Genomic DNA, 24,677 nt, shown 5'->3' with positions numbered 1-24,677 from the left:
CTATGTAGGAATAAATAGGAATAAACTGCTGATACACAGAAGTTAATCTCAGAAGTACTGAGTGAAAGAAGTCTTACCCAAAAGAGCACACAGGTAGCTTTCCATTTATACAAAGTTCTAGAAAAATCGAAAGGAACCCATGGTAGTACTGATCATAAGAGTGGTTGCCTTGGGGTGGGAGGAACTGATTTGTAAGGAACATAAGAGAACTTTCTGGGATGACAGAGATAGTCCATAACTCGATGGGGGTCAGGGCGTCACACAGGAGTGTACCTTTGTCAAAAATAAAACTACAATCTTAAGTTCTGTGCATTTTATGCTCACTATACCTCAACTTAAAAGACACACATTCACAAAAATACTTATGCAACAAACACGATCACGTTTCAACAGCCATATCTCCGCACCCCGGGACGGGCACTGAAATCTGACAGATGAAAAAAAATAAAAAGATCAGTCATCTGTTCAAGCAGTAGTCCAGAACGGGCAACAACCTCAAGGCCACGCCCCTGTCACCGTGCCGCCCAGCCTTCCTAAGGCATCTAGAAGTCATTCACCCTCAGAGTGCCGCACTTACCAGCACGCGGCCATCAGCCTTGGGCTGCCGGGCCAGGCTCACCCCCATCCACTCGTCATCTCTGTCTTCCCGGCAGGTCTTTCCACACGACATGCCCCGATTCTTCCCTGGATGAAAAAGAGAAAAGCCAGACTTGCTTAGAGAAATGATGTTCCGTTGGCTGCTTTTCAAAGGGTGGTCTACAGTCCAAGTGCTGGTCACCTGCCAGTGAGGAAATAAGGAACTTGGAACAAAATGGAAATCAACTCCAGCGCGATGCATGCCGTTTGATTCAGCCAATACTTTTTTCATCGCAAGACTTACTCGAGGAGGGAAGTGGTGCAGTGATTTACGTTCTGAAGCTAGCTCCTTCATCTGTTACGTACCAGTAATAAGCAGTTTGCAAACCGGACATTTTGAGCAGCACTAAAGAACACAATGGCACGATGGACAGCTGTCCTTTTCAGCTAACGAATATCATGACAATTCTTCATTAAAAAAAAAAAATTAGAAGCTCTAGATGGGAAAGAACTTTGGAGAAAGTGAGGACACAAAGGGATTATAATGAAATAGCTCTCACTATGTACAGATCTATGTGTCACCTCTATTATCTCATTTGTCCTTCTCAAGGTAGTCAGGTAAAGTAGGTATCTTAGTCCTGACTTTACAGACAAGGAAACTGAGGCCAAAGAGGCTGCGGGACTTTCGCAGTAAGTCCCAACTAGTAACTAGCAGAGCTAGGCTCTGAACCCAGGCAGAGTCACCTGATTCCAAAGACGATGGATCATGTATTTTCCACTGGACTACAAGGTGAGCTTTGAAGTCTATCACATCTTTCCTTACTTAAAATATAAAACCTGCGATAAATTTTAATGGCCTCCCCCTTCGTGCACAGCATGAAATCTTAACACTTTACTCCGGCCTACTGGGCCCTGTGTGAGCCAGCCCCAGCTCACCCTGCCAACCCCCTCCACTTCCGCTCCCGCCCACCACTCCAGCTGCACTGCCCTCACTCGGAGCTTTAAAATGGCACATGCTTCCTCTGCTTGGATGTTCTGCCTCCCATACCTGCCCGGCTAACTACCGTGAGTCCTTCCAATCAGGTGTAGATCAACTACCCACCTCCCCTCTGGTATTCTTGCACTCAACTACTCATTTTAATGTCTCTTGGCCCACTAATTTGTAAGGTCGAGGATGGCAAGATCTTTGTTTTGTTCACCAGTATGTCTCAGTGATTAATGAGTAACAGGTACCTAGCATATGATGGATGGATGGATGGATGGATGGATGGATGGAAGGGAGGGGAGGGAGGAAGAGAGGGAGGGAAGGAGGGAGGGAGGAATGAAGGAGGGAGGGAGGGAGAAAGGAAGGAAGAGAGGAAGACAGGAAGGGAGGGAGGAAGAAGGGAGGGAGGGAGGGAGGAAGGAGGAAGGGAGGGAGGGAGGGAGGAAGGGAGAGGGGACGAATGATCAGGCCACCCTGAGAAGAAAAAGAGGAAGTGGGAGGGCACGGAACCCATTTCCACCTTGGCAGTGATATCCACCCACCTCGAGCCATGTCTAATTCGGTGCATCTCCGGTCAGGGTTGGTGTGGACGCGGCACTTAAACACAGCCCCGGGGGACTTCACTGAAGTGCTGTACTTGGACTCTGCCTTTGGTGCGCCCACAAGGACCCTGCACATCAAGAAGAAAGGACATTCTGTCACAACCCAGTACCGGCAAAGAGGAGGCCAATGCTTAAATCCTCACCCAGTGGTGGGTGGGCTGCCTGAATGCTCTAGGGGGCCCAAGGGGGAGGGCCTCCAACAGTGAGCCTGTTAGATTTTCTCCAGGCACATTACTTTTAAATGTTTATTTATTTTGAGAGAGAGAGAAAGAGAGAGAGAGAGAGAGAGAGAACGAGCATGAGTGGGGGAGGGGCAGAGGGAGAGAGAGAATCCCGAGTAGGCTCCACACTGACAGCACAGAGCCCGACACAGGGCTCGATCTCATGAACTGTGAGATCGTGGCCTGAGCCAAAATCAAGAGTCAGAGGCTTAACCAACCGAGCCACCCAAGCGCCCCTCTCCAGGCACATTTAAAGCTTAAGACTGGCTGGGAACACATCCAAGCAAAGAGTTCCTATCCACAATCTATGAAGAACTCCTATAAATCAGAAAAAAAAAAAAAAAAAAAAAAAACAGACCAATAGAATAGTGGGCCAGATACTTGACGAAAGGAGATAACCAAATGGCGAATGAACATAGACAAGATCTTCAACTGCATTAGTTGTCAGAGAAACCCAAGTGAGAGGCCACTTCACACCTACTAGAAGGCGAAACCGAAAGGGCCGAAAATGCCAAGTGCTGGCCAACCACAGCTCCGCAGGTAAATCTCACAAATACAACACCGGGCAAAAGACAGGAGGGCCAACGGGTACTCACTGAGACCACTTATCTGAAGTTCGGAGCAGGTGAAATTTAACTGGTGCTAGAGGTCATGCTATGGGTTACTTCTGGAGAGGAGCGAGGGGGCCGGTGTAGCTAGGGAGAGGGGGCTTTCCAGGGGTGCTTATCATGTTCTATTTCCAACCTGAGTAGTGTCTACTCAGATTTATGATAATTCATTGAATTGCATATATATGACATGGGTACTTTCCTGGATGTGTGGGATGCTTTAGTAAAAAAAAAAATAAAAAGCAGGAAATTTAGAGATGCCATTTCTCTTCTGTGCCCCCCTCTCCCCCTCCCCCCCCCAAAACATACGTACTTAGGGGGCAATAGGAAAGAAACAGCAGGAGTGTCGAATTATAAACCACATCCTCTGTCCCAAGGCAAACCAGAGATAGAATAGTTCACATGTGAATAAGGGCAAGAAGGAAGCTCTACATCCTTTATCTTGAACCGGAAACTGCCGGGGTCAGTGGGGTGGGGGAGGATGGCCCCTGCAGGGCCCCTCCCCACTGGAGGAAAAGAGCAAGCCATGCTAAGAAGACAGACGAGACATATTCAGGGCTGTGTGGATGTAGGACATCGGGTGGGGGGGGGGGGGCAGGACTAGCAACAAGCTCCCTACAGATGTCACAGAAACGATTCTGCCCTGCATTTGTATGCACTGTTTCCAGAGTGATCAAGAGCAGTGTTTATTTATTTATTTTTATTTTAAAAAAATTTTTTAGTGTTTATTTTTTTTATTTTTGAGACAGAGAGAGACAGAGCATGAACAGGGGAGGGGCAGAGAGAGAGGGAGACACAGAATCGGAAGCAGGCTCCAGGCTCCGAGCCATCAGCCCAGAGCCCGATGCGGGGCTCGAACTCACAGACCGTGAGATCGTGACCTGAGCTGAAGTCGGACGCTTAACCGACTGAGCCACCCAGGCGCCCCAAGAGCAGTGTTTAGAATACTAAGTGGCACCAATCAGGCAGGGTGTGCTGAGCCACAAGCCATTTGGAAGAGGACTTGTAAGGTGAGACCCTGAACAAGACCTACACCGATGTCCAAAGAGTAGAAAATTCCAAGCCACTGCTCAACAAGAACATGACCTGCTCCTTACGTCTAGCAGCCTAGAAAGGAGATACCGTTCACCTGGAAAGGTTCCAGGCACGTCGTGAAGTGTGCTGTGCCCCCAACCCTGCGACAGAAAGCGTTATCCCTCATGTGTCTGTGGAAAAGCAGCCTAGCAGAGGTTAGAATGACCCCAGAGAGCCTCCCTGGAGATGTGGCCCAGGCTCCCCTCACTTTGTCCTGAAAGCCACCTTCACCTTGGGGTCGTGATGTCCACCCCTACCCTGGCAGCAGAGTGATGGTGTTCCCTCCCCAGCACCCCAGCTGAAAGGAGTGGAGGTCTATACATCAGATAACAAAAGTCTGGGACCTTCAGATGGACCCTCAGCAAAGGCTGGACACCCATACTAATCCGGCCCAGAGACACGGTATCAGGTTCACGGGAAGGGACGCGGGTCCTGTCTTTGTAGGCTCCACACTCAACGTGGGGCTCGAACTCACGACCCTGAGATCTAGAGTCGCACGCTCTGCTGACTGAGCCGGCAAGAATGTGGGTCCTGTCTTAATTCCCGGCGCCCTGAGCCCAATCCCTCAACGCCCACACACTGACGACACAAAGGGTCACCAAGGATCTCTGGGGACACACGGAGCCAGGAAGACCCACCCTCACCGGAGCATTTCCTGCCAGGTGGTCTTGAGAGTTGGTACTCGATTCCGGGCGGGGGGCGGGGGGCGAGAGGAACAGATCCCCGAGCTTCCCCAGGGCCCCTCAGCAGCACCCCGGGAAGCTCGCCGGCTGCTCCTGCAGCCTCCCCACGGGGGGCCCCAGCTGCAGAATCCCCAGGCAGAAGCAGGGCTGCATCCCCAGCCTCCAGAAATCTCAGCGAGCACTTTCCCTCGCAGGGCGGGCGGCTGGGCCGGCTCCTGGCGGCTCCAGCTCAAACGCAGGATGACACATAAAACGCAACCCCGGCGAGAAGAAAGCCACATTAAGGGACCGGCTTCCCCCCTGGCTTCTGGGGCTGAGCCTCAGAGCCACCGGGGCCAGCAGAGGGTTGCTCGCGATAAGGCCCGTTATGTTTTCACAGGTGAGAAGAATTAGCAGTTTGACGGGTCTAAACTGCCGAACCGTCCTCCGCCTTTCCACGTGTCAGGTCATAGAAGCCTGGGAACATAAAACGCCTCCTGCGCTCGAAAACCCCAGCGGGACAGGGCTGGGCCCACAAGTTCCCACAAACTCCAAATTTGCATTAGCTCGGCGAATAAATGCCACTTGCAATTCACTTTATTAAAAACCACGAAAATTAGACAAAGGGGAGAAGTGTTCACACAGCGTGGAAGGGAAACGCTGCAAGGAACAAGCTGTTTCCCCACCGTGTCCCCCAAAACGGCCCTGGGACCCGGGCCCTGTCAGAGAGTGCCACTGGGCCGAAGTCACAGACCCGGGGTCACGGGTTATCCCGGGAAGGAAGGGACCCCGGAGAGCCGAAATCCCAGGCGCTGGTGCTTCCAGCCCAGAGCGGAGACTGAGAGGGACAAAGTTCGTATCCGAGTCTAAGGTGGGGAAAGGATCCGCTGGATGAGCTTTTTCCCCTTCCAAACCCACGGTGCTCAGCGGTTCTAGCGATGGCTGATCGAGCGCTGATAACAACCCTTTGGTTCCAAGTCCCCGTCAGCCGGTCGGACGAGAAGGTTTTTCCAAGTCCTTTGCAATGGGAAACGAAGCAGGAGATAAGGGGGCGTGTGCACACACACACGCGCCCCCGGGGGGCGGCGCGGTGGAGCCCCGGCTTGTATCTCTGTGTTTACAGAACGCTGTGGCTTCCTCCCCAGCCTGGCGTTGCTCTGGGGCTGCCCAGCAGCAAGACCGCTGCCGTAGGCCAGCCCATGAGCCGGTCTCTTCTGAAGTCAGTTCAGCTGGCTGGCTGCCAGGCCGATCCCGAGAGACAGAGCGTGCGACCGCCCAGAGTTCAGGACGAGCCACCGCACAGACGCCATCCGCCTCTTCTCGTCTGTTCTTCTCTGCGTTATAAAGAGACAGCCCGTCACTTCCCAGAGCCCCCCACAATCTTCCCTGGTACCTTCGACACGACACTGAGATGGCTCCTTCCTCTGTACGGTTGCCACAGGAAAGGGCCCAGGTGTCCCCGCCAACAGGCTCCCATCAACAAGCCATCAGGCCGATTCTCACCCTTGCTTGCTACTTCACGTGTGGTCCTCAGACCAGCAGCAGGGAAAGCAGGGGAAATGCCCGGGAGCTTGATGGCAAAGCAGGACCTCAGGCCTCAGCCCCCCAAATCAGAACGCGCGTCTTAACAGGCCCTCCCGGCGATGCGGAGGCTAACACGCTATACAACCCCCTACGTGGACGACAAATAATCGCGCTCCATCTGCAGCCAGTACGAACGGATGACTCTTGAAAAAGGAACCCTGCTCCTATCCCACCCCTAAAGATGCGCTCAAACTTCAAGGACATTTTAGACTCCTCTCCTTAACTCGTTACTTTAGATTTCTAATGACGAGGACAATCAGGGTGTATCAGGCACTTGGAGGGCGCAGGATCTGGGCTAGCCGGGTATAGCGCGCACCCCGGCGGTCGGGCGCACTGCCCACCCCCCTATTCTGCCCACCCCACGTCAGCCAGAAAGGAGAAAAAGGGACCCAGAAAGCACAGGGCGACCAGTCTGCAGCCAGCCACCACAGTGTGATCTTGCCCAAGAAAAGCCCTCACGAGGCTCTTCGGCCGGTTCCCGGGTTAACGCTTTGATTTGGAGCTTCTGTCGTGCCAAAGAACAGGGGTTTAAAATAGAAAGAAGCCTTTCTCCCCCCCACCAGGCTGAATGTCAATCACGTCCTCGCTTTTCTAAACGCGTTTGTGGCTGGCACAGTGATGCCCAGAGGTTTGCTTTTTTTTTTTTTTAAGAAGAAATCATCAACACCTATCTTTTTTTTTATTTTAGAGAGGGAGAGAGCACGAGAGGGGGCGGGGCAGAGAGAGAGAGGGAGAGAGGAAGAATCCCAGGCAGGCTCCACACCCAACGCAGAGCCTGACACGGGGCTCAATCCCACGACCCTGGGGTCATAACCTGAGCCGAAATCAAGAGTCGGACACTCAGCTGACTGAGCCACGCGGGCGCCCCCAGATTTGCCTCTCTTAATGAGTAGTTCACACACCTGTCTGGAAATGTGGGCCCATCTGCCCACCTGCCAACCCGGGTTATGCTCACGGGTTGTCTGATTTCTTGCTCAAGGCAACCCTGTCGGGCAGCTTCCCATGTGCGCTTTACTCAGAGACAAGGTTACGCTGCTGGTAAGCTGGGATTTAAACCCGGGGCATCCGTGGCCAGTCCTCCAAACTCCGCCTCTCCAACACAGCCACCCCCCTGGTTCTGAAGCCCTCCCTCGCATCACCGGAGCAGACGGCAGGTAAACTCTCTGGCAAGCGGGCAACAGAAGAGGGCCGAGCTGCCTCCCTGGGGAAGGCTCCCTCCCTACCCACAAACACCTCAGCAGTGATTCCCCAGGGCGAAATCACAGCCGGGAGGACAACAACTGGGAATGGAAAACCTTAAATGCATTAGGTTTGCGCTCACGCATTTGAAGCCAAAGCCAAAGCTTCCCCAGAGACACGTGTCAGTGACAGGCGTGGAATTCGTTCATTGCGTGTCCCACAGGACCACCCAAGGAATCCCTCCCCATCCCTTACTGGGCAAAAAATAGCTGAGATCTGAACACACAGGGGACTGTTTGGGGCCAGGGAGCCACCTCTGACGGCATGGAACCCTTCCCCCCTCAGAGAGAGGAGACTCTGGGGCCAGTGCTTGCCAACTGGAGCTGGGGACCCGAAAGGCTTCAGAAGCTCCTCTTTTTATGTTTGGAGAAACTGAGGCTCCAGCTCAAAACACTGGATACTAACTGCTTTTTAGGGGGTTGAAACTAATAGTTCCACTAGAATTCTAGGCTTTGAGGGCAAATTACTCAGGGTGGTAATTTGGCAAGAAGCACAGGGTTCAAGTTCTGCCTCAACCACTGATAAGCTATGCGACCTCAGGCAAGTTTCTTAACTACTCCGGGCCTCGGTCTTCTTCCTCTGTAAAATGGGAAAAAATAAAAATATACCTAGTAAGGGTGCTTGCGAGGTGGAAGACAATGTTTATAAAGTACCTGGCACAAAAGGGGTGCCTGGGTGGCTCAGCCGGTTAAGCGTCCGACCTCAGCTCAAGCCATGATCTCGCGGTCTGTGTGTTCGAGCCCCATGTCGGGCTCTGTGCTGACCGCTCGGAGCCTGGAGCCTGCTTCACATTCTGTGTCTCCCTCTCTCTCTGCCCCTCCCCCACTCGCGCTCTGTCTCAAAAATAAACAAACTTTAAATTTTTTTTTTTTTTATCGTTTATTTATTTTTGAGACAGAGAGAGACACAGCATGAACGGGGGAGGGGCAGAGAGAGAGGGAAACACAGAATCGGAAGCAGGCTCCAGGCTCTGAGCCATCAGCCCAGAGCCCGATGCGGGGCTCGAACTCGCGGACCGTGAGATCGTGACCTGAGCTGAAGTCGGATGCTTAACTGACTGAGCCACCCAGGCGCCCCAAAAATAAACAAACTTTAAAAAAAATATATTTTTTAATAAAAAACGTACCTAGCACCGTGCTTGGTACAAAGTAGGTGTTCAGTGAAACATAAGAATGTTCGACATAGGCCAAACACCCTCGCACCGAACTCACCCCCCGCTCCCCCTCTTGGCAGAACTCCCAGGAGCTCCTCAGAACCTGGAATTCATTTAGACCTTTAGCTGAGGTCACAGAAATCCAGGAATGGCTGGGACACTTTCGCCACTAGCAGTGGACTGCAAAAGTAGTCACAATTCGCCATCCCTCCCGTATCCACGCCTTTCTTCCTGGTACCTCGCAGCTTCTCCCATCAGGAGGTGGAGTCTGTCTCCCCCTCTTGAATGCGGGCAGGCCCCGGAACTTGCCTCGGCCAACACCATGTGACCGAGGGGGTGGTCTGACTTCCCAGCTCAGGCTTCAAGAGACCGCGCGTGCCTCTGATTGCTCCCTCGGCACCTTGCCCAGCGCATGTACAAGCCCAGGCTGCGGGAGCACGAAAGACACATGGAGATGGGCCGTCTCACCTGAAGCCATCCCGGACCAGCCGGCCCGCCTGCCTGCCCAGAAGCTGAGAGCAGACGCGTGAGGGAGCCCAGCGAGAGAAGAACCATCCCGCTGAACCCCGCCGAAACCGCCAACTACAGACTCAGTGGTTTAAACCACTGAGTTTTAGGGTGATTTGTGACGCAGCAACACTGTGGAAGCAGAAAAGAGATATAGCATCAAGGCAGGATACGCTACTTCTGAAGGGACCTTGTGGCCACCCAGGGCCACACACTTTCACTGAGGGCCCTGATATGGGAAAGGCAGGGTGGGGTGGCAGATTCGGCCCCGAAGAATGTGGCATCTCCTCTCCAGCTCTGTGACCTCGGGCAAAGCCCCCTGACCACCCCGGCCCTCCCTCATCTTTAAAAGATAGTACAGGGGCTCCGGGGTGGCTCAGTTGGTTGAGCAACCGACTCTTGGTTTCAGCTCAGGTCATGATCTTATGGTTCAGGGGCTTAAGCCCCATGCTGGGCTCTGCACTGCCAGTGTGGAAACTTCTTTAGATTCTCTCTTTCTCTCTCTCTCTATCTCCCCCTCCCTCTCTTTTGCCCATCACCTGCTTGTGCTCGCCCTCTCTCTTTCTCAAAACAAATAAATACACATTTAAAATTTTTTAATTAAAAAGAACAAAAATAAAAGATAATGAAAACACACAGTCCCCTTCCCAGTGCAGCAGGGAGGCACAAACAGAAATGGCAAGTGTTGGGGGTGGGGTGCGTCCAGGATGGCCTGACTTTTGAGAATGGGGTAGGAGTTTTCATCTGCCAAGGCCAAGAGCAGACAGAAATGCTCCCAGAAAAAGCATCAGGGCGCTTTTTCTTCCTCCTTTGGAAATGGATACCTTGGACAGGGACTTGGTGAGGAAGGGGACAGCAGCAAGCCTGACCCGGGGAACAGCCAGACAGACAAGCGTTGAGTCAGGCCCACCTGGGTTCAAATCACAAGCCTGCCATCGACTTGCTGGATAACCTCGGATCTGGCTTCTGCACCTCAGCCGCAGCTCCCACTGCAACAGAGTAACCATGAGCACAGCACCCTTGGCACAGAGAGGACTCATAAAAGGCTGGCAATAATCCAGCTCAGAAAATGCTAAGTCTGAGAATGAAACAGGTGAGTTCATGCCCAACTGGGTAAGAGCAGAAACACAGGCAGGGTCCCCCCCAGGGTCTCCCCCCCCCCCCCCCACCGCTTGGAGAGGCATCAGCCTGCTGGTCGCCCTGGCAGGGAGTGAAGGGCCCTCAGAGCCTGCCGGGGCCTCGGGTCTTGGCAGATGCACTGAGAAGCAGCAGCTGGAGAAGGAAGCATGGTGAAAGGGCCAATGTTTTCCTTCCCCACCTAAGAGCGTCAAGGACACATTAAAATCCAAGAGAGGAAAGCTACAGACATCACGGAGATGAGTAAAAGCCGTGCGTGAGGTCTTCCTGGTAGTTTCTTGTGATGATTTTCTTCTCCAAGAACAATACTTTTATTTTTTGCTAAAATTCTCACCGCCCCCTCCCAGACTTATGTGGAGCCCAGGATGGGGGCCAGAGCTCCCCATACCAGGGGCGGCCTCCCACCTGCTGAGAGAAGAAAGCAGCCTGCAGAGCCCTGGGATGGACAATCCCACGGGTCTCCAAGTAAAGGAGCCATCTCAGGGCCTTTCTGGAAGCAGACAGCATGTAAATGAATACACAGAAATGCAGATTTACGTAGAGCATGACCACAATTTTAGAGACCACACATAATGAGGGGTGCGTCTTAACACAAGACTATCTCATTCATTTCTGTATTGAGTATTGACACTCAGATCATGATAAATGAATAAAGGATTCAACAAATGTACCAAAAGCAAACTCTTTTAGCATCTAAAGTCAGGATAAAGATGACCATTAGTTCCACAAGTCAAATCAAAGTAACAAAAAGAGTAACTACCAGTGTTGATTGAGGGTCTCCTACAAAGTAACAATAGGGTAAGTACTAGTATTTACCCAGGGTTTCCTTTGTGCTGGAGGCTGTGTTCCAGGCTCTGCAGAGATCATCTCATTTAATGCACTCAACAATGTGGTGAGAGAAATGCTTTATTATTACTCTTTTCCAAAGAGCTGAACAAGGACTCGAACACCTGAAGGGCCTGACGGTCCTACAAACGTCTCCGAGGCTAAAATAGCCAACTGGGAGCAGGGCTGACCTTGAGGCCCACCCTCGTGGCCACCAGGCACTTGGGCATCTCAGAAGCCCCCCTTTCATGGCCTGGAAACCATGGGTTTGGCTGTTGCTGGGGAATCAGGGGCCACAATGAAGGCAGAGCCAGGAAGAACCCCGCTCCCTGTGCGTGGGACATTCACTCTGGAGGCGCCACCCTGGTGGGTAAGAGGTGCAGTCCCGCCTTTAGAAGACCCTGCACCATGCCAGTTTTGCTTCAGGGGGTGTGCACCCCGCAGCGCTGGAACACCACACATCCAGGACAGGGTAGGAGAGGCCACCTGGGCTTCAACGTACCAAGGGATGTGCGGAAATGGAGAAGGTTGGCTTTGTGCTTGTTATCTTCAGGTTCTGGGGGACACAAGACATCCTGTCTCGCGTGTCGGCCACTCGTGCAGAAAGTCAGTGTGGGTTTCTTCAATAAAGTTATAAATCCAGGGGTGAGTCCTAAACGCTGGCTGCCATGGCTACCTTCCCTAGCTCCTCTCCGAACTAAGCTGCTTAAATGGAGATAGAAGGTAACAAACTCAGCCCAGGGAGATTAGGATGAATACATGGAATAGTCCAGAATGTGCCATCTTTCCTAGGACACTTCTTACCTTCACACAGACTTGGGGTGAGAGCAGGCCTACAAATGTCCCTGGCAGAATCACTGGGTCCCTGTTTACCCAGTGATCAAGTATCTCTGGAAAACAGCACCCCCAGAATCCCTCCACCTGTGCCCAGTGGATCATGAATAAGTACCCCAAAGGATGTCACAGGGAAGTTACCACTGCTATAATTCCAAAACTTTTCCAGAAAAGCCAGGAAGGAAAGAACCTTACGAGACAGATGCTTGGATGCCTTGAAGCCCCAAACTTAGACTCCTGACTCTGTGAGAGGCATAAGCACACTCCCAAGTCCACCACTTTGGCCAGGTGACCTGGGCAAGCAACACCTCTGTGTTTGTTTTCTCCTTCGTGACTGGGGCTAGAATGACAACCAGCCGACACTTGGGAACATTCAATGAGCTAGAGCACATAAAGCACGTAGAACAGCACTCAACACCTGCTAAGGACTCAGTAAGTGCATAGCTGCGGCCACCATGTTGTTTCTGCTGGGAACTGAAACTCACAGCATGAGTCCCTTCTAACGTTCCCCCACAAAGCACAAACGGGGGACCCAGTGAGGCTGTAGTTTCAAAGACTCCAGATCTTTCCCAATCTTGGATTCACTTTCCCAGGTTCTGTCAAAAAGGAAGGTCCTGATAAAACACTTCCTTCTGCTTTGGTTGGTCACCAACCCACTTGGCTTGATGGTTTGTGGTTTGTGAAGTCCCAGGAAGGAAGTGCTGCTGCTCCCTCTGGTCAGGAGCTCATCAGCTGCCCGATGGCTCAAGGTAATGGCAGGGGGGGTTCTCTCTCTCCTCCATCCCTCACCTGTGACTTCTCTGAAGTCAGGAAGAGGCGCCCTGTGTGAAAGTTGACAGCTAGAATGCTCTGGAGTCTGCTTCAGGCCAGATTTCTAATGTCCCCCGTGCTGACCCAGTGCAATAAGGCACAGATAATCCCCAGCCACAACTGCTGGCCAAGGAGCACATCTCCTGCCTTCCTAACACAGCAATCCACAAATGATGGGTTCCGTGGCCACCATGGAGCCGTGCATCCCCTGTGCCACCTCATGCCATTCAGCTGCAGTCCCCACCGGCAGCCCCTTCAGGAAGGCCACAGCCATCAAGCCGAGGCCACACTCCGCCCAGGGGGCAGCAGCCAATGACTGATTATGATGATCACGGTTGGGGGGGGAGGGGCGCGTCCTGTTAAGTTGGTGGACATCTTAATCAGGTCAACAGCACAGTCTGAGGCTCTCTCCGCCCGGTCTTGCTCCCTCCCCCTTGCTCCTCCCCAGGCCTTGTCCCCCCACCTAACACGTCCCTTGCACTCCTACCTCTGCCTTAGCATCTGCTCCCAGAGGACGCACACTGACAATGTGCGTTGATCACCGAGGCTGGGGCAGGCTTCGGACAAGGCGTGGAACTCTAAGCTCCAGTTCTCTGAGTGGCACACTGGAAACCACCAGCCAGGCGGTCCCAAAGGTTCAAGTAAAGACTACCATGCCTATGAGAGCATTTGATCTCTTGGAGATAGATGCCCAGCAGATAATATCTGATCGAATTGCTGATTTTTATTTCTTAAAGTTACAGGCCGCTCCCTTGATTTCTGAGGGCGACACAGAGACTGCTTTCTTTCTTTTTTTTTTAATTTTTTTTTTCAACGTTTTTTATTTATTTTTTTTGGGACAGAGAGAGACAGAGCATGAACGGGGGAGGGGCAGAGAGAGAGGGAGACACAGAATCAGAAACAGGCTCCAGGCTCCGAGCCATCAGCCCAGAGCCTGACGCGGGGCTCGAACTCACGGACCGCGAGATCGTGACCTGGCTGAAGTCGGACTGCGCCACCCAGGTGCCCCGAGACTGCTTTCTAATACACATGAAAACACATTCCCTAGACAAATCACAGTAAAAGCTATCAGAGAAAGACCGTTTCCGGACGTCAGCGGGGAATCAGAGCTGGCTGGGGCCCAGTTCTTCACACCCTCACACCCAGAGCTGTTAGTGACTAGCTGAGAAAAGTCATCTTCTTGTCTCTGAAGTTTCTCCCCCGGGCAAGACAGCTGCCTCAGACCGGCGGCCAGCAATCAGCACTAGCTCTGCAAACAGCACCCTTGCCAGCTTCCCCAGATCTCCAGGGAAACGCCCCGGAAACCCCAAGAGACACTTTCCGGGTCCCCTTAGAACTTGGGCCTCACACACGCACCGTGCCTTCCTGAGAGCATGAGACGCGGGCTCTTCGGGGCAGTAAGACCCAGGAGTAAGGTCTGAAAATGCTACATCGAGGAAAGCCAGATGGGGAAGTGGACCCACACTCCCAGCTGAGGGCCTGGCGTGGGACAGCAAAGACCTCCATCACACGGGTTTCGAGAAGGCCCGGCTGCCACTGCCATTTCTGGGTGTCTCCTCACAAAGATGGGGTGCAGCAGGGCCCGTGATCCCACGGCCCCCCTTCTCAAGGTTCTACCTTCACAAGGGTCTCCCCTCTGCCCGTCGGAACAACCGTGTCTGCCCAAGGACAAGCCTCTCTCCCATCAGAGCCCGTAGCCTACATTTTGCCTGGGATGCTAGAACCGCATGATGTCCTCACCCATCAGACAGTGGGTGGAGTTTTCGTTCTTGAATCCCTCCCCCTTAGCGCTCCAGTGTTTGACCAGGGAAGGACAAAGAAGTCAGCCTCCCTGGCTGTCCGTTGCTAATTCTGAGTTAGATTTAAGCACCCACACTTGTTTTGACACACAAACCCTCCAAGGGCTGATTTTTTCCTTTTTCTCATGTTGCCTGTCGATCTTTGTCTAGCCCTTTAAGACTTAATTTGCTGCTCTAAACCAGCACTATCCAGAACTTTCTGCCACGGGGCGCCTGGGTGGCTCAGTCTATTCAGCCTCCGGCTCTTGGTTTTGGCTCCAGTCACGATCTCACGGTTCCTGCGATTGGGCCCCAAGTTGGGCTCTACACCGATACTGTGGAGCCGGCTTGGGATTCTCTCTCTCTCTCTCTCTCTCTCTCTCTCTCTCTCTCTCTCTCTCTCTGCCCCTCCCCTGCTTGTTCTCTCTCTCTCTCAAAATAAACTTAAAAAACAAAAACAACAACCTTTCTGCTCTAAGTGTTCCGTGTACTGCCCAGTCCCACAGCCACCAGCCACATGCGATACTGAGCACTGGAAACGTGGCTAGTGTACCTGAGAAAGGGAATTCTTAATTTTGTTTGGTCGTAAGTAATTTTCATTTAAATAGCAATACACCTGGCCAATGGTAACGGCATTGGCAACGCAGCCGAACTGCCTCGCTTGTCCTTTTCATCCTCAACCTTAATGCACACTGAGAATGCTGTGTTCTCCTTGGCTCTGGATTACCTCCTATTCCTCACTGAATGCTCTTCTGACAACCTTAACAAAGCAGAAAGCCGGCGTGTCTTCCATTTCCGAGCACTTGCTCTGTGCCTGAGCACAGCCGTCTTGATGTGTCCCGGGAGACGGGGCAGGAAGCGCGTCGCCAGAAAGGAAGCCGATGCACCCAACCACCTCGGGCTCCAGGGCGTCTGGGGCACAGAGGAAGGAGGGCAGGGGAGGGGTGTGAAAGAGACCCACTCTGGGGGCTGGACGCCAGCCGGGGCTGCATTCATTTATATCACAGGGTGTTACAGTCGTCTGCCCTGCAGCTGAAGAACCAGTACATGTCTAAGGGAAGGGGACAGAAATCGGCTTTGTCCATGTTCCCTGGCAGCTACTACTGTGGCTCAAAGGCTGCAAGGAGACCCCGGGCACGGGGGCAGGGGGACAGGAGGGGAAGCGGGCTCTGGCAGGCAGACACCCTCGGAGTGTTGCTGGAAAGGAGGAAACTGAGTCATTTGCATGTTTGCATCCAAACAGATACAAATGACATCTGCAGCGCTGTCCAGGATATCCTGGTCCACCTGGCCAGGGGGACAACCGTCACTGCCTAGAGCACGGCCACAGAGGGACCGTTCAAGCCAAACACTCGGAGAGGTGCTGGGTCTGGGGCTCTGCTCTCAATGCAGTATGACTGCAGAAGCCGTGTTCAAGCCTCCGGGCTTAGGAAAGCAAGGTTATTACCCCCATCTGTTACAGAAATCGTGACAATTTTGGCTTAAAAAGAAAAGAACTGACAGGTATGCTGGGTTACGGGGTTCGGGAACAAATGCGAGCTCTGCTGGCAGGAGCATACGAGAGCACTGTGACCCGCGCCCCGGTCCGCCAACACCAAAGACCCTCAGCTCTGCCACTTGCAGAGCCCACGCTGGCTCCGGTGGCCGGGCTGTCCCCCCGTGTTCTCCAGCACATTCTTCCTGCTCCTCTGCCCTTCTCCCAACAAATCCTTCTACCTGTACACAGGTGTTTAATTAGCATGAAGCCGACTTATTAAACCATCGATACCGAATTCGGAGGCTAAGGAGTAATTTCTTAAGAAAGGCACCAGATACAGAGAAAGTTTAATTAACATTTTCCCTCGTTTCAAAGTTTCAAGGGATTACTCTTCCTTCTCATATCTCTTACCTCCTTCATCCATTCTATTCGTGACCTTTTGAAGTTCCCCTCTTGCAGATAGCTAAGCTCCTCTAAAGCAATGGATCCAGCCCGTTAGCATATTACTCCAAAACTCCAGTGCCTGAGAAAGTTAATGCATTTTCTAAAGCACACGCTTTAACTTCACTGGCACTTGGAAAACGCATAGAAAATGCCTCAAAACCTCCCTCCTCTCAGACCCAGCCATTCTACGCCCAGGAATTTATTCAAAGGAAATAATTAAGGATGTCCGCAAGGCTTTAGTTACAAGGATGTTTACCCCTGCTGTTGTTTATAATTGTGAAGAATTGGAAACAACCTACACGTCCCTCAGGCAAGGCTAAAAGATCCAGGGTCCTGGGACTGCCTGGTAGGAAGAGACGAACAACCAGTCGCTAAGTCAATCAACCCACCACAGAGCTACAAGTTCAGATAGAGATGTAGGGTAGGTCCAGATTCCACAGGGCCCGAATCATGTAAATTTAGGGTGACCACCTTTAAGAAAATACAAAACAGGGGCGCCTGGGTGGCGCAGTCGGTTAAGCGTCCGACTTCAGCCAGGTCACGATCTCGCGGTCCGGGAGTTCGAGCCCCGCGTCAGGCTCTGGGCTGATGGCTCAGAGCCTGGAGCCTGTTTCCGATTCTGTGTCTCCCTCTCTCTCTGCCCCTCCCCCGTTCATGCTCTGTCTCTCTCTGACCCAAAAATAAATAAACGTTGGAAAAAAAAAAAAAAGAAAATACAAAACAAAATTAGGTACAGGGGCTCGGTGGGGGCCCATGTGAGTGAGGGGCCTTTGGTGGAAGTTTCATTAGCCTCACGGCAAGTCTAGTCTCTAGGGAAAAGGAGAAAGGAGGCAATGCTGGAAGTCCATTGCTTCAAGAGCTGCAGCTTACAAAGTCTGGGCAGCATAATCAGCTGAGAATAATGTTCGAGGCCTAAGACAAAGAATACTGGGAGGAAAGCAGAAGAGAGAAAAGGATAAGGAGCAAAGTAGTTGGAAAAGGCAGCAAGAGGACAGCTATCAAGGACACAGCCAAACGAAGATACAATTAAGACAATGTGAGGCAAAAACGGAAAAAGAAATTTTGCTTGAAAGAGATGTCCGCGGAGTTTAGTTGCTACCTGAGAAACTATAGGGACGAGCCCCCCAGTGGAAAGAACAGCATGTTCCTGTCAGAAGCAGACAGCGCCCTTTTGAGAGCAGGAGCCTGGCTGTTGATGGGTTCCGTAGGACCCCAGGCATATCTGCCCCACGGCCATACACCAGCATTACCTTCCAGTTGCACACCCCCCGTGTCTGCCCTGTCCTCTGGGTGCCAAGTGGAAAGCCAGCCCGTCATTTCCTGCAATTGCCCTATCCCAGGCCCACAGCTTTTCCTCGTGCCCTTTTGAAACAAAGCAGGGCAAACCAGCTCTTGCCTCCCCTGCCCCCCTTTGTTCCCCAGCCAGGGCAGCTTTGACCTGCGGCCCGTCCAAAGCCAGGTGATTGAGTCCTGGCACTTCTCCCTTGAGCTGAGCCATTAAAGAGCCCGGAGGAGAACAAGCCTGTGCAGCTACAGATCCAGCTACAGATCCGACACAGTGCACAGCTCTCCTGCCTGCCTTTCCTCAGGAGCCCCCCACCCACAGAAGCCCTTCGATTCCTGACAGCGCCCCCCACATACTTTGTGCCGAGGTCACACGGTCCAGTAGCCCAGCCTGGGATTCTGGGATGCGTTCTCCCACTGCTCCTGCCGCATTCTCTACCAAAACCAAAGCCCACAGTGGACTCTGAGAGTGCAGGACATGGAAAAGGTGTGCAGCCTGCTTTACTCGAAAAAAAGGACTTGGCGGGGCACCCAGGGGGCTTGGTTAAGCGTCCCACTCTTGATTTCGGCTCAGGTTATGACCTCACAGTCTGTGAGCTCGAGCCCTGCATCAGGCTTCGCACACTGACAGTGCAGAGGCTGCTTGGGATTCTCTTTCTCTCTCTCTCTCTCTGCCCCTTCCCCGCTTGCTTGCCCGCTCTCCCTCAAAATAAAAATAAAAATACTTAAAAGGCGTATTTGGCAAGTGCAGGAAAAGATAGTCTGGCCTTAAATTCAGCAACTGGGGTAAACGGTGGGGAAGGAGACGTAGAACCGGACAGGGGCTACGTGGGACTTTAAAAACTGGGTCTCCGGGAGGCAGTTCTCCTAAACAACATGACTTTTAATGGGCTGGCTGGTCACGGAGTCCTCCCTTTTCCAGGAATGCTTGAGGACTCAGATCTACAAATCCACCCTCTTGGGTCAGCCTCTGTCCAATTCGGAGCAGGAACTCTCCCACAGAGCTGCATGCTGGGAGCACACATTACTGACCGCGCCTTCCTAACCTGCAACCCCGAAGGACACTCACACTGGTGACCACACAATAAAACCAACCCCACACTAGCTGTCCCAGGGCCCCCACTGGGACATGACCTTGAACAGGGGAACTGTCCACCGCCTAGCTCTCCGATGAAGAGGTAATGACCTCTGCGTGCCGTTGGAGTCCCCGCCAGGAAAAGGTCAAGGAAGGACCAACCTCGCCTCCGCGCTTCTCGGGGGGCTGGGCGCTCAAGCTCTGCGCCCCTTAGCTGATGGCACTTAGCGCGGAGAGCTCTTAGGGGGCAGCTGGACTCCTTGACCTCTGCAGAACCACATCCTTTCTCCCAAGACTTAAGGTGCTTGTCTCCAGGTCAGATGACCCGGGTGAAATGAGGCCCAGGCTGCCCCAGAAATCACCCACCAGCATCCCGGACCCTCTCAGCTCGCGTCCTCGGAGAGCCTTGCAAGGAAGGACGGGGCCCCTCGGGCTCCCACTCACGTCTGGGGAGCCCCCACGCCCTCCCTGCACTCGCACAGCCCGCCCCTCTCACGTCCCGGGTTACCGCGCTTCCCCGGCGCCGCGCACTGGAGCGGCTCGAAGCCGGGGAGCGGTGGGTGGGGTGTCACCAAGAGCTCCCTGAAACCGAGGGGTCTGCGTCTCGAGTGCCGGGTGTCCCGGGGCGTTCGCCTGGAGGTTGTGGGGGGGGGGGGGGGGCTCGGGGACAGAGGGAACGAGTTACTTCGCGAGCGGGCGTTCCCGCTCCGCCGGCTAGGAGGCCGAGGGGGGCCGCCCGCGCGGCTGTCCCCGCGCACGCCGGGCTGGGACCGCGGGCAGCGCCGGCCCGGCCGCCTCCAGCCCCGGGCGCCCACCGCGACGGCGGCGGGACCGGAGCCCGGCGTCCGGCCCTCCCGCCGTCCGCCGCCGGGCTGCGCGCCGCCGAGCCGTTTCTCTCGGGCCCCGGGGAGCGCGGCGCGGGGGCGGCCGGGCCGGGCCGGGGTCGCGGGGCGCAACTCACCAGCGCGTGTTGTCGTGGAAGTGCTCCAGCACCGCGTAGCCGAAGAAGGAACCGGCGGGGCCCTGGAAGCGCACGGGGCGCTGCGGGTCCAGGTTGTAGGCGCCCGCGGGGGTCCCCGCGGCCAGCAGCGCCAGGAGCAGCGCGCGGAGCCCCCCGGCGCCCCTCCGCGCCGCCGGGCCGCCCATCCCCGGCCGGCCGCCGCCCTCCGCTGTGCCCCGCGAGCCGGGCGCCGTGCGCGCGGGCGCCGGGGCCGCGGGCTCCGCCGACGGCCGGGGGCTCTGCGCCGGGACGCGGCGCGGGCCCGAGGGCGGGAGGCCGAGCGGGCGCCGCAGGCGAGCGCAGGGGCGGCCCGGAGCGGGCGGCGTCCTCAGGTCCGGCCGAAAGGTCTGCGCGCTCGGCGCGAGCGGTCCCGGGCCGGGCGGCGCTGGGCTGCGGAGAGGCGCGCCCGCGGGGTGGGCGGCCCGGAGGCCGGCGGCGGGACGGCGCACCGGCGCCCTCTGCCGGCCTCCAGCCGCGCCCCCCCCGCACCGCCCCAGCCCCTGCCCCGGGCGCCCCGGCCGGAGAGGGCCCGACACCCGCCCGGGCACCGCGGCTGCGGCGCCTCCCACCACGCCCTGGGGCCGGACAGCTGCCCCGACGCGGCCCCGCGGCTGCGCGCTCAGCCCCTTCTGCGGGGTCGCGGGGTCGCGGGGTCAGCGGCTCCCTCCGGGTCTCACACCCACAGCGAGGACCAAAGGAAGCCGAGTGACGGGTGGTCGGGCTTCGGCTTCTGCTCCGGCCCCGCCCGTCTGCTGTCCCTCGCCGGGGCTGTGAGTCCACCTGAGGAACAGAGGCGCTCCACCGGCGCCAGCTGTGCTTTTGGGGGACAACTAGAGCCACGTGGGGGTGAGCGGAGGGCCTGCCCTTCCGACTACCCTCACCTGGCCCCCTGCACCGGCGATCCCTTGGTGTGGTCTCGGCCCCAGCAACAGCCACGTTCCCCCCCCCCCCCCCCCCCCCGGAACCTGGCAGAAATGCGCCTCCGCGGTCCCACTCCAGGGTAGGGGCCCAGCTGGGGGCGGGCAGGGGTAATGGTGATAAAATGCACAGGGTACATCTTTTAAGCATCTTGAGTGTAAGTTTCGTGGCGTTGAGAACATTGACACCGTGGTGCAGCCGCCGCCGCCGCCAGTCTCTACAACTTTTCCGTCTGGCAAAACTGAGACTCTACATGCATGAAACCCTAACTCCCCACCCCCACCCCCACCCCCACCCCCCAGCCCTTGGCAATCACCATTCTCCTCTCCCTCCGTGAGTTTCACGGCTGGCGGTACCTCATGTGAGTGGAATCATATGTGGCTGCCTTACTCGCTCCGCGCAGCATGATGCCCTCAAGGTTCATCCGTGTTGTAGCAGGTATCACTATTGGCTTCCTTTTTAAGGCTGAACAATATTGTATGTAACATGTGTTCCTTATCTGTAGATCCCTTGATGGGCCCTTGGGTTGGTTCCACCTTTTGGCTATTGTGAATATGCGACTAACACAGCTGTGCATGTAAGGGCACGGTTATCTTTTCGGGGTAACTGCCTTCGGGTCTTTAGGGGGTATGCCCAGAACAAGATTGCTGGATCATATGGTAGTTCTGTTTTTAATTTTTTGAGGAACAACCTTGTTTTCCGCAAGAGCCACACCATTTTACATCCCACAGACAGGGCACAGAATTCCAGTTTCTCTACATGTTCTTAATGAACACTTTTATTTTCCGGGGGGGGGGGGGTGGAGTTTTTGATTTTTATATGTAGGAACCTAATGGGTGTGAGGTGGTATCTCCCTCTGGCTTTGATTTTCGTTTCCCCAAGGATTAGCGATGTTGAGCGTCTTTTCGTGGGCTTATTGGCCATTTGTATATCTTATGAACAAATGTCTGTTCAAAAGGACTGTGTTTAACAGTCTGTGGTGCTGATATATGCTCAAGTTTGAGAATCGATACCACATCAATATTGACACACTTCCCTTTCCCTAGAGCCACAATGCCCCGCGAGTCAGTAGAAGGCAGAACTCACCGCCTACTTGTTGCATGAACCCATGTTCCCAAACCAGCCCTAAGTTCCAACACAGGCTCCCCAAGGGGAAAAAAAAATGAGAACTCTGCCTCCTTGACCACCTGCTCCCAGCTGCTTACACACATATCAGAAGAGACCCATGGTCCCAGAAGCCCCAATGACCGTAGGAAAGAGTGAGAGGAAGGAAAGGAATGGCACCCTTTGCTGAGCACTTCCTACCTGCCAAGTACTTTACACATCGTATTTTATTCAATTCTCGCAACATCCCTTTGAAATAAGTACTGTTGGGGCGCCTGGGTGGCTCGGTCAGTTGAGTGTCTGACTCTTGATTTCAGCTCAGGTCATGATGTCCCCTTTGCCAGGTGTAGGTAGATGCATAAACATTGTTGGAAGAAGGAAGTCCTTGAAGGAAAGCAAGCTGAGTTAAAAGATAAAAACCCTTTGGAAGAGACTCTGAAGGAGCGTTTTAACTTTCTCTGAGTTCTGGTTGTGAGGGTGAAAAATGGTCCATTCTACTCTTAGGAAACCAAGCCCAAGTTTCCGTTGACTGCTAGTACCTTCCCAATATCTATATTTCCCATTTTCCTAACATAAAGAGCTTGGAATTCTTGGAGCATAAATGTATCTATCTTAAAAAATAAGTAAATGAAACTATGTTGCTCAGTCTCTCTAGCAGATGGGGAGGCCACCTGTCCGTGTCTGGCCAATGAGATACAAATGTACACTGTGGGGGGTGGGGCTTCTGGAAGGGATTTTTAAAGGGGAGCGGACTCGGCTGAGCTGTGACTCTCCCCCTGTGTCCTTCCCTCTCTTGCCCACACCACAGACAGAGGTCATGCCCGGAGATTGCAGCAGCCGTCACGAAGGCTACCTCAAAGTAATTGCAGGGACCCCAGTTCCAGCATCCTGCCGCGGCCACACTTGACCTGGGCTGCCTTCCTTGGGATTTCTTATCACATAAGGAAAAATAAACACCAGTTCATAGGAGCCACTGCTTTGGAGGAGTCGGTTATTTGTAGCTAAGCAGACTTCTGTGCTGACTCAACACTAGAATGAACAGTTTCTTAGAACAGATGCTCCTAATCTAGGGTTCACACAGTTCTATAGGTAGCCTCAGAGGTTCTGAGACCCCTGTGGTTGGCAGAATAATGCCCTCCCACACGAAGATGTCCACATCCTTACCCCTGGAAGCTGTGAATAGGTTACCTCACCTGGCAAAGGGGACTTTGCCAATGTGCTTGCAGTTAGAGACTTGAGAGCAAGATTTTCCCAGATTATCTGCACGGACCTCATGTATTCATTTGAACCCTTACATGTAGAGAGAGCCTGTCTTGGTCGTCAGATAAAAAGATGTGACCGTGAAGGGAGGTGCAGGGTCATGCTTTACAGATGGAGGTAGGGGGTCCATGAACCAAGAGACACAGGCTGGAAGCTGACAAGTTTTGGTGAAAATGGATTGTTCCCCAGAACGTCCAGAAAGAAATGCAGCCCACTAGCACCTCAAAGATAGTCTGGTCAGATTTCTGACCTCAGAACTCTGAGATAATAATGATTGTGTTGTTTTAAGCTGCTGAGCTCGTGGTAATATGTTATAGCAGCAACAGATACTAATACACCCCCTAAAAAGGGTAGGTGCGGTATGTGTGTTTCTTAAGGAAAGATCCATAGATTTCAACAAAAATCTTAAAAGAGAAGGTAGTTTATTTTTTTTAATGTTTACTTATTTTTGAGAGAAGGAGACAGAGCGTGAGGGGGAGAGGGACAGAGAGAGAGAGGGAGACACAGAATCCGAAGCAGGCTCCAGGCTCCGAACTGTCAGCACAGAGCCCGCCGCGGGGCTCGAACTCACGGACCGTGAGATCGTGACCTGAGCTGAAGTCAGACTCTCAACCAACTGAGCCACCCAGCGCCCCAAAGTTTAAACATCCAATTATAAAAATAAGTCCTGGCTGGGGTTGTAAAGTACAGCATCGTGACTGTAGTTCATAATACTGTATGGTATATTTGAAAGCTGCTACGAGAGGGTAAATCTTCAAAGTTCTCATCACAGCAAAAAACAATCTGTAACCCTATGTGGATGTTAACTAGACTTATTGTGATGATCGCATCACAATATAAACAAATATCGAATCATTATGTCATGCGCCAAAACTAGTATCGTATGTCAATTAGACCTCAATTTAAAAGAAAGGCAAAGTAGTTTTTAGAAGGTTAGAAACTACAGATCTAACTCCCACCGTTTCCAACCCCTATAAACCAAACTCTGAAAGTGATATCAGGTGGAGGGCTCAGTCGCTTAAGTGTCTGACTCTTGATTTCGGCTCGGGTCACGATCTCACGGTGTGTGAGTTGGAGCCCTGCTTCAGGCTTTGCGCTGACAGCGTGCAGCCTGCTTGGGATTCTCTCCCCCCTTCTCTCTGTCCCTCCCCTGCTCACACTACAAATAAATAAATAAGATACCGGGTGAAAACTGTAGCATCCCTCCTCGATGAACCAATGCGGCCCAAACTTGGCTGTATATCAGACCCCCAAGGAACCGCTGAAAAATACAGATTTACAACCACCGCTGAGTCAGGCCTGGAGGTGAGGCCCAGGAAGATGTATTTCAAGTCCCTCTTGGAAAACTTACCACGTAGCCAGGTTGAGGAAGCAAGGTCCCACGGGAGATTCAGAATCCTACATTGCTTTCTTGAACACGTGACACCATGATATGGTAGGAAAAAATAGAATTTGGCCTCAGATGGAGAGGATTTAAATCTCAGGTCTGACCAGCTGTGTAATCCCCAGTAAGTCAACGA

At 53.5% G+C, this 24,677-nt stretch overlaps 1 protein-coding gene across 2 annotated transcripts in view; it reads right to left on the bottom strand.

Annotated features, from left to right (window-relative positions):
* ITGA9 (integrin subunit alpha 9) overlaps positions 1 to 20,283 on the bottom strand; it is a 344,865-nt gene extending 324,582 nt beyond the window's left edge. Inside the window, exons 1-3 of one of the 2 annotated variants that reach the window (XM_086720437.1) lie at positions 19,837 to 20,283; positions 2,104 to 2,231; positions 578 to 684 (exon numbers count right to left, since the gene is read on the bottom strand). In XM_086720437.1, coding sequence (XP_086576563.1) covers positions 578 to 684; positions 2,104 to 2,231; positions 19,837 to 20,021 — 420 coding nt within the window. In that variant the 5' untranslated portion in view covers positions 20,022 to 20,283. The remainder of the gene's footprint in view (positions 1 to 577; positions 685 to 2,103; positions 2,232 to 19,836) is intronic. The other variant, XM_086720438.1, reaches the window with a different exon arrangement.
* Positions 20,284 to 24,677: the final 4,394 nt, after the last annotated feature.

This window comes from Puma concolor, chromosome C2, assembly GCF_028749965.1.
Source record: "Puma concolor isolate L17-30 chromosome C2, mPumCon1.1.hap2, whole genome shotgun sequence".
Lineage (NCBI taxonomy): Eukaryota > Metazoa > Chordata > Mammalia > Carnivora > Felidae > Puma > Puma concolor.
Note: the sequence above shows the minus strand (reverse complement) of the source record. Positions and strands in the feature narration are given on the sequence as shown.